General features: G+C 40.3%; 2 protein-coding genes across 2 annotated transcripts; one reads left to right on the plus strand and one right to left on the minus strand.

Moving 5' to 3' along the window:
- Positions 1-323: 323 nt before the first annotated feature.
- Positions 324-4,385, plus strand: tmem54a (transmembrane protein 54a). The gene is made up of 6 exons (XM_007574315.2): positions 324-489; positions 1,649-1,845; positions 1,998-2,057; positions 2,933-3,130; positions 3,223-3,360; positions 3,882-4,385. Exons 1-6 carry the CDS (start codon positions 477-479, stop codon positions 3,999-4,001), a joined length of 726 nt encoding a protein of 241 aa, XP_007574377.1. The 5' UTR covers positions 324-476; the 3' UTR covers positions 4,002-4,385.
- Positions 4,290-9,064, minus strand: LOC103153388 (probable histone deacetylase 1-B). Its single transcript, XM_007574303.2, has 14 exons — positions 8,907-9,064; positions 8,249-8,361; positions 8,044-8,161; positions 7,308-7,382; positions 7,087-7,225; positions 6,829-6,970; positions 6,658-6,750; positions 6,443-6,551; positions 6,211-6,351; positions 5,781-5,889; positions 5,545-5,672; positions 5,261-5,428; positions 5,137-5,188; positions 4,290-5,044 (listed from the first exon to the last, which is right to left on the minus strand). The coding sequence occupies exons 1-14, from the start codon at positions 8,956-8,958 to the stop codon at positions 5,017-5,019; spliced, it is 1,467 nt and encodes a 488-aa protein (XP_007574365.1). The 5' UTR covers positions 8,959-9,064; the 3' UTR covers positions 4,290-5,016.
- Positions 9,065-9,295: the final 231 nt, after the last annotated feature.

Below are 9,295 nucleotides of genomic sequence, written 5' to 3' on the forward strand. Positions count from 1 at the left end.
TAACGGAAAACTCCTTTATCCATGAGATACTATCTCATCTCATAATTATCTCATAGATATGTTATACAAAGTCATTTTTACTTGTTTATATCACGTTAGCGGAAATAGGCTTCCACAATGAGATCACACATCAAACTGACAAAGTGTGACGTTGTACTGCTTAACAAGGTCTGTAAATATAGCGGCTCTTTGAACAGTTTCTTCTTGGTTACAAAAATGTGTAGAACCACTGATCCAGTTAAATGTTTTGTCTGTTCTTCTTATCTCTCCGCCCGCAGCTGCAGCATTGCTTAGCTGTTGTGGGCGGAGCCTCCGCTCAGGTAGGCGGTCGGGATCGCCTCTTTGTTTTCAGGTAAGTTTCAGTCACGGAAGTCTGAGATCCACTGTCCCAGAGCCGTGGAAAGCGCGTCGTCAGAAATGATTTTGCCACAACTTTCCTAATAGCAGCTGTGATCTGAAGGGACGTAGAAGCCACCATGGTTAACTCAGGTATGTGAGCGAAGCTGGTGAGTGAAATTCTTTGCAGGCCTCAGAGGATTGATTGGTTTCGGAGTGAAATGTTTAGGCGTGGTCTTTGCATTTGGAAACAGTTGAAACGGCTGAAATCCAAATCCTCCCTTTTTCTCCTTCGGTTCATGGCTTTTAACCCTAAACGTGTTAACTTTGAAAGCGCCACCTGTGTGAGAGTGAAGGTGTTCCTGCAGATGGAGGGAAGCTGTAATTTAATCTTTGCTGATTCTTTCGTCTGGTGCCTCTGCAACAAACATTTGGAGTGTCTGTGCTGGTTCCTTTTTCAGGCATCTTTGATTTCACAATTACATCACTTGAGTAATCGTCATTGTTGTTGTTTTTTTTTTGCGTGTGTGTGTGAATTTATTATTTCAAAATTATTCATTAGGATTTGATAACATTTGTCTTTACTCTACATGACACCATGTTAGGGTTCTAGTTCAAGATTTTTATGTCTTTCCAATTGTCTTATTTTGTTCTGGTAAGGTACTGAGTTGTAAAGCACACACACACAGAAGAAGTGGTTTAAGATTTGTGTTATATCTATAAAGCTATTTATAAGTTAATATCAGATACAGGACACAATGACTAGCCTTCCATCAAACCACTGGCAGGCCAAATAAAATGCCATCCGTCACCTTATTTCTGCAGCTTTTCACAGAGAACATTGTTCATTCCATTAAATAACCAACCGATTATCAATCTAGCTACATCAGCTTTGAAGTAAAAGCTATGGATATTTACTGTTTTAGTGAGATGCCAAATATTATTATGACCCAAAAACATTGCTTGTATTTTCACAGCATTCACTCTCGAACGGAGAACCCGAGTATCTATCCGACACCAACTGACCCTTCAGGTCTTGTAAATGTGGTGGTGGGTGTTTGAATCCCCCACACCGGAGGCAGAGTGTTTTGTTCATGCTAACGATCTGGTTACATGCCATCCATCTGCAGTTGTTATGCATTTCCTTCTGTTGAAACTACAGAAACCTGCTAGTTTTGTTTCTTCTTCTGAATTTACTCGATAAGTATTCAAATATTGAATTTTATTATGTGCTAAAGATCGATTTGTTTTAAGGACTTTCAATTTTTTTTTACAAAACCAAACAGATAAAAGTTACTTCCGCTTCCTGCAGGAATATGCTGCACCAACCTCAAAGACAACAGGGCCCTGATGAAGATGGGGTTGACGCTGGTGCTGGTGGGCCACGTCAACTTTCTTCTGGGAGCCCTGGTCCACGGCGTCGTCCTCAGATACTTCATTGTGAAGATTAAGGTCCGGACTCTTATATTCGCTGTGTTTAACGTCACTGCCATCGTGGAAGGCCTGATTGTAAGTTGGTTTACACACGCTGAAGTTTTTTTGTTTTTTTTTTTGTCTTTTTTTCTTTGTTCTTTTGTTTTTGTCATTAAATCTTTTGCTGCTGGAAGTAAATTAGTGGTTTTCATATGTCAGGAATGATGTTTCTGCTTCCTTTCCTTCAGGGTATTATCAGCGGGATAGTTGCTATTGTCCTGTCTAAGAACAAGAAAAACAAGACCCTGGTAAATACTTTTCCACTCAGTTTCCCCCACCTTCTCCCACCTCTTTCAGCCCACAAATGTTACACACATGGACACAATTGTTGACACTCCTCTGTTAAAACTGCAGTAGGTAACTTTTTACAATATGTCCTGCCAGTATAATTACAACACAGATAATCTGTGAACAAATGGAGCTCCTCTGCCTTCATGTAATTCTGCCATTTGCAGAAATACACCACTTGGTCAGAAACAACCAGTCAGACAAAGGAGGAAGAGCTTCGCACTGCAAATCACACTTGTGTACGTGCTGCTTGCACCCCATCAGTTGGTCAGTTGGTGTCAAATAAGCAGTGGACACTGCTGTGAAGGCTAGTGAGCATGGCCATAGTGATGCTGGATTAAAGGTTTTCGTTTATCATTACGTTGCCTCTTTGTCATTATCTCAGCTGCAGCAAACCAAGTAGTGCATACACGAGCATGATTGGCAATGCTAAGACCTACCTCCCGTCTCTAATTGGTTGTTTCTTAATGGCGCATTTCTGCAAATGCTGGTAGGACCACAAGGAAGAGGCAGGAGAGCTCAATGTTTTTTCACAATTACCTTTAAAAAAAAGGCAAAATATGATTTTCATTGGCTAAATTTATGTTTATATTTATTTCTTTTGTCAGTTTCAAGTTATTTCAGTAATTAAGGGGGATACCAAAAATCTTGTCTGTCTGCTCCTGTTAGAACCTGTATGTATTTGGAGGTACAAAAGTGGTTTAAAGATGAAAGTATCGGTACAACATGCTAATCTTTTACAGAACAAAAACTCATGTGTGCAGTCTCTTACATTGCCTTTAAATATGAAGATTTATGCCTTACAAATGCCCTTCCGTCTCTGTTCCTCTGGCAGATCTGGGTTCTGTTGGTCTTCAGCTTCCTGGCAGGTTTCCTAGGAATTGCTGCTGCCTTGGGATTGTCATATTCTTTAGTTAGAGCCGTCATCCTCAGGAAAGAGCGTGTGCTAAAGAATTTCTGCAAATTCTTTGATGAAACCCCCGACCCTGCGACCATCACAAACGAATGCCCCTTCGATCCAACTCGTATCTATGTAGGTACAATATTCATCCATGTTCGATCAGCAACCCTTTATATTAAGATGACATGGGTGTGTAAGAAATGTTGTTTTGTGTGTAAATTTAGGCAACCTGCATCATTCTTTGGATGCCCCTCATCGTAATGTGCATCGTGGAATCAGTGTTCACCTTTCGCTGCTTTGCTGCCTGCACTTCCTTCCTGTACCTTTGCCCGTGCAGGAAGAAGCCTGTCCAGGCAAGGAGGGTAAGGTCCTGTCAGGTGTTCTGCATTTAATGCAGAAATCTGTGTGAATGTAATAATACTGCTTATTTGATGCTGCATTAAAGACTCCAGATCTGTGCAGGATTGGCCTTTTTTCAGTTTTTTGACTTAGACTTACCTGCCTAATTTCAAGCAATAATGTGTAAAGTTTTAGCTGTGTCTCTAATTCACTTTCTTTAGTGAAAATGTTGCTACATTTTATTTTCAATCTGAAAATAAAGAATCTGGAATAGAATGTGCATTGTTCCCTATACACTTTAGTAGAATTAAATTAAAATGAGGATTTGAGCTTTTCTTGCTTTGTATTCCTGTAATTAAAGTACAAGAATCATTATTGTGTATTTCAGATGAACACACAATAACCATTTGCTGCCCTATCATTTTTTTTTCTCTAGCATATGTGAAAATTTAAATGAAGTTGTCAACTCATAAAAATAAGGAATTACTGAATCAGATCATTAATTCATGCAAATTTAACTTTTTTTTTTTTCTTACACTTTCAGGTTAAAGTTAAGTTTAGGGATGAAATCCCAATGCCGTTTCCAGAGGAAGGAGCCGAAGAGCCCCCTGCAGAGCAGGATGATCTGCTGCACGGCAGAAATATGCAGAATGACTGGGTTTAATCCAGCAAAATTGTTTTTCATCCAACTGAACAGGATGAAAAACTGAACAGAGAGACTCTGTTACAATTCAAATATTTTGATATATCTGGACTTGAGTAAGTTGAAGCAGTTGCATTTTACCATTTATGCCCCTTAGTGGCATTTGTCTTAATGATTTGATGGGATGCTGTTATGGTTCAAATGTGTTTTTTTTTTTTTTCTTTTATCATTTTTGTACCATTTTAAAATCTGCCTCATGTACCTTCAGTTTAAATGTCATTGTAAAAAGAAAACTCGCATTTCCTATTGTTTTAAAATAAGATTTTATTACAGTTGAAACCTCTGACAGGCTTTGTTCAATCAAAATGTTTTCAGAATACAAATATATACACAAATCAATCGAGACATCTGGCCTTCCTTTTCGGTGAACTTTTAAGTCGTCCACAGACAAGTTAGTTTAAAGAAACGTGTTCAAAATGCGATCTCTTTAGCTTCTGAAAAATGCCTAAAGCTATTAAGCAACTTAAAAGCACACGCTAATTTAAGCTGGTCTGTAAAATATGTATAGAAATACACATCTTGCAAATTTTGGTGGACAAGATGAGTTGCATGTTTTCTAGAAAAGGGACACATTTTTCTACATTATTCTGCTACAACTCCAAAGGCACATGACACAAGGGGCTCAAATGACAAAAGAAAAAAAACAAGCCAAAATTAGTTAAATTACATCCAGGTATATAAAATAGGCACATGCTAAGCCATTTTTACAGATATTTTCACAACTGGAAAAGCAAATATAGTAAATAAAAAGATAAATTCATACAAAAAAAAAAATACTGAAAAATACGTTTTCTGTCCAAACACGGAAAAGTTGAAAAAATTAAGAAAACAAATGGAAAACCATTTCATCTCCACTGTCTTAAAATATACAGTTCTTTACCAGCTTTCATTGCAACAGTCATTAATAAAACAAAAAAAACAAAACCTCAGGATCAGCTCTGATCTGATGTACTGTTGTCACAGGAAGTTCGGGACCTCAAGGTGTCTTGGGTTCCTCATTTGGCCTAAAGGATCCAGAAGGAAGGAAATGATTAACACCTTCTGTTAGCTGCCTCCTGGCCATCATGGTCAATGTGATTGTGCTGTGTTTTCTCACTTTGATGTGTCCATTTTTTCCTCCTCTGGCACCTTCTCTTCTTCTTTTACTTCTGTGAAAGATTTGAAACGACTCCCTCAATGATTTGATTATTAACAGGATAGCAGGATGTGAGGACGACTACCTTTTGGTTCCTCTGTACTTTTCTTCTTCTCCTCCGTCTCCTTCTCTCCTTCGGTCTTGGTCCTTTTGGCTTTCTTGTAGCTGGCTGCATTCCTGCGACCGCCTTCGCCTTCATCCTCCGAGTCCGAGAACTCTTCCTCGCATGCTATCCTTTTGTCGTGAGCACGGACTGGACATTTATCAGGAGGGAGATGTGCATTAGGAGATGCTGCTGCTTCTCCACAACAACAACAGCCCGAGAGCTGACGCAGAGTAAATGTGGAAGAAACTGAGAAACGATTTTACTAGATATGCGTTTGTTTGGATCGTCCTCTTCGTCGCCGCTGTCCTCCTGCACGGCGTCCTCAGGGATGGCTTGCATCTGGACTCCCGGGGCGTGAGGCAACATGCGCAGGTTCTCGAACAAGCGCTGCCTGTAGGGGGCGACACAGGAACACTTCAGCTCAAAGAAGTTCTCTGGTCTCTCAGGCCAAAAGCAAACAACAAATACTCTAAATGTGAAACGTGTTTCATGAACTCACTTGATCTTCTCCAGGTAGTCGTTTGTGTTCTGATTGGTCATGTTGGAGGGGCTGATGTGCAACTTGAAGTCTGGTCCAAAGTACTCAAAGTAGTCGTTGTACGGGAGCTCTGTCAGTTTGGGAGAAAATATTTACATATTTTATTTATTATGTCATCTGGGCACGAACATCTGGTTGGTTCATTCACAACATCTGAGTTGAATATTTTTAAGGGCCAACTTGAAAAACAGTGATTCCTAGTGTGCCTTTTTGAGAAAACACTGAAATACATCAGGGAAAACAAAGCCTTATAGATTATTGTCTTATTACATACTCATTTTATTTTACGTCTCCTCACACATACCCGGCATGTTTTGACACCGACACAACGAGTTCCACTGATAAAGAATTGGGAGCAAAGAATTTCTAATGGGGGTTGGGGGAAGCATACCATTGGGGATGGAGCTATCGAGGGCCACAGCAGTCTCAAACGTCCAGCAACGAGCCACGTTCCGGATCGTATAGCCGCCTCCTCCCAGCATCAGCAGCGGCAGGTTGAAGCTCTTAATGTACTCCACACACTTGGCATGGCCTAAGCAGACATGGTGTAAGAATAGTATATATATATTAAAAAAACATTCAAATGAGACTCTGCGTGTCTCATCTGAGTCCCATAATCTTGCCTTTAATGGTGAGGTTGAAGCAGCCCAGTCTGTCCCCTGACAGAGAGTCAGCTCCACACTGGAGGACCACAGCACTGGGCTGGTACATCTCCATCACCTTCGCCATGATCTGCAGAAGAAAACAAACGCAACGGCGACAGTTGATATTAATTTTTGCTTTTTTCTGCGTCGAAGAACATCTACATTATGAATTTAACAGGAGTTTATTAACTCACAGGTTTGAAAATGGCTTCATAGGACTCGTCATCAATCCCATCCCTCAGTGGATAATTTACAGCATAATATTTACCCTTTCCAGCACCGATATCCTTAAGAGAACAAGAAAAGCAGCATTTTAATAGTGCAGCTCTCTGACGTGTTTACAAGTACAGTTGTTAAAGCCATACCCTGAGGTCACCGGTGCCTGGGAAGTACTCTCCATACTTGTGGAAGGACACAGTCATGACACGATCTGTGGTGTAGAAAGCCTCCTCCACACCGTCTCCGTGGTGGATGTCAATATCTATATACAGAACTCTCTGATGGTATCTACGAATGAGAAAATGTTAATTAATTCCAACTGTTTTTATGTATGTTCTGTGGCATCAGAGGCCGGAAATGTCATTATTACACACACTGAGCATCAACCTCTCTGTCTCACTCACTTCAGTAACTCCAGGATAGCCAGTACGATGTCGTTGACGTAGCAAAACCCAGAGGCTTCGGACTTTTTGGCGTGATGAAGCCCTCCGGCCCAGTTGATCGCGATGTCTGTCTGCTGTTTGTTCAACTTCACGGCACCGGCTGAAACACAGCGAGAAAGTGAGAATTTAAAACTTTTCTACAACAAAGGCCTACCGGACTTCTTCAGAGAAGATGGACTTACCGACGGAGCCCCCTGCTGAGAGCTGGCAGAACTCGAACAAGCCATCAAAGACCGGACAGTCCTCACCCACATTAACTGCAAAACGCAAACATCAGAGACATCCGTATTGTTCAGACCGGGCACAGCATCAGTCCTGAACGATCCAATCGTACTAAATATGCAACTAAAATGTTTTAGCTTTTATGCAACAAAGAGTAAAACCAGACATGTTGTCTGATTTGCTTCAAAACTAGCTTCAGAAGTGGCATGCGATGCTTGTTACTTAATTTAGCAGCATGAACACAATCCATCCTCAGACACTCTGAAGAATCACCCACATGACCTGGAAGCATAAGTTATTCTCTTTCTGTTACAATTTTTTTTTACTGAGTAACCTTACATCTCTCTAAATATTCTAAATAATAACTTGTGTTTCTTTAGAATATTTTAATTTGTTTGATTATTTAGAATTGTATGTATTTTAACCAAATAATCATGAGAAAATCTAGAAAGTCCTGAGCAAATAATTTATTCTCACAAATTAGTTGCTGATAAAAACACAGGCTTACTGATTTAGGGGCATTAAAATAATTTCTCATCTCTGACCGACTACATGCTTTTTTCTAATTGCTCTGAAAAGGTTGTATGCAAGGCATAAATGGCTTTGTAAGAGCTACTTCCTCTAAATCAGTCAAGATGCATGTAAAAACAATAATGGAACAGAAAGATTTTCGTTAGATTTTCAGACGAAACTTACATCTCTGCATCTGTTTGCTGTATTCTGACATGTTGTCCGGCCTGATAGAGCGCAAGAACCGGATGTAGTCATCACTGTGATACTTGGTCATCTCTTCTCCGCTGGCTTTGTGTGGACGCTGCAGCAACAAAAATAAAGGCACTGATTATGTCCTGGGACAGAACCTGTCTGCACAACCAAGTAGCATAAACCCAATTTCACATACATAGATCTCCATCTTTCTGTAGAGCCCATAGTTGAGCAGCAGGTTGTGGGTCATGCGGATTCGGTGAGGCTTCATGGGATGGCCCTGACCATAGTAGTAATTTCCAACATCACCTGAAATGAGAAAAAAACACAGAATATATCAGTAAATAAACATCTGTTGAGGTCTGCTCACTATCCTATCGGCGATACTAGAAATAGGGAGGTGGGGGTGGGGGGTGACCTAAAGTTACCTACTGGCTTTTTAACATCAGTTGACGTTGATTTGAGCATTTCCAACAACAAACGCCAAACTTTCGAAGGTAATAAAATGAGTCTCTTCCCAGTACAAACTAATTTTACTGACAATAACCGTGCATCATGTGTTAGCGCGCTAGCTGATTGTCTGGTTTTTTATCAAAGTTTTTTATCAAAGTATAAAAACCGTTTCAAAAATGCACAGAGTTGTATTTGAAGAGCTATCTTTGGCTACGGCCAAATCACCTTTTTAGAGTTTAAGCACACCAACATCTCAAAACTGAGGTGAGGAGATCAAGCTGCGTCTCAAGCTAGCTACGTTAGCTTAGGTTAGCAAGAGGTAAAATTGATAGATGCAAACTCTGTCGGATTTTATCAGTTATCGAGTCTACTTATGAAACTGCAACTATGAAAGTACTTACCATCATAGTAGTAGCAAACTTTTTTCTTTGTGCCTTGCGAGGTAAATGCCATTTTAGTCTTATTTTTTTGGATGGTTTTACCCACAGTGCAGGAGAGGAGACAACAGCGACACGTTTGGTCAATGGGATGTCAGCAGCTGCCCATAGGGGGCGACAGAGTGACACAAAAGGGTTTCACGCAGAGATGACTCTTTACGTTTACTACATGCACAAATAGTCTGCTTCCTACCTCCACTTGCATCTAACAGATAACATTGCATCTTTTACTGTTTACATTTCTTAACCTAAAAAAAGTTGAGGCATGCTAGGCACATATCAGAGTCCTGGGAGAAGCTCTGATTACAATCCGCAGAGAAATATTTGTGGGTTCTGTGCAATGCTCTTACACC

Source organism: Poecilia formosa, unplaced genomic scaffold (assembly GCF_000485575.1).
Source record: "Poecilia formosa unplaced genomic scaffold, Poecilia_formosa-5.1.2 Scaffold8, whole genome shotgun sequence".
Taxonomy (NCBI): Eukaryota; Metazoa; Chordata; class Actinopteri; order Cyprinodontiformes; family Poeciliidae; genus Poecilia; species Poecilia formosa.

What these genes read in the sequence shown, in the direction of transcription:
- LOC103153388 (XM_007574303.2), bottom strand. Translation starts at nt 8,958, where the DNA reads ATGGCATTTACCTCGCAAGGCACAAAGAAAAAAGTTTGCTACTACTAT. An exon ending in CTCAGCAGGGGGCTCCGTCG is followed by an intron (nt 7,226 to 7,307) that starts GTAAGTCCATCT and finishes GCTGTGTTTCAG; the next exon opens with CCGGTGCCGTGAAGTTGAAC. An exon ending in CGATAGCTCCATCCCCAATG is followed by an intron (nt 5,890 to 6,210) that starts GTATGCTTCCCC and finishes CCAAACTGACAG; the next exon opens with AGCTCCCGTACAACGACTAC.
- tmem54a (XM_007574315.2), top strand. An exon ending in TCGATCCAACTCGTATCTAT is followed by an intron (nt 3,131 to 3,222) that starts GTAGGTACAATA and finishes GTGTAAATTTAG; the next exon opens with GCAACCTGCATCATTCTTTG. An exon ending in AGCCTGTCCAGGCAAGGAGG is followed by an intron (nt 3,361 to 3,881) that starts GTAAGGTCCTGT and finishes TTACACTTTCAG; the next exon opens with GTTAAAGTTAAGTTTAGGGA.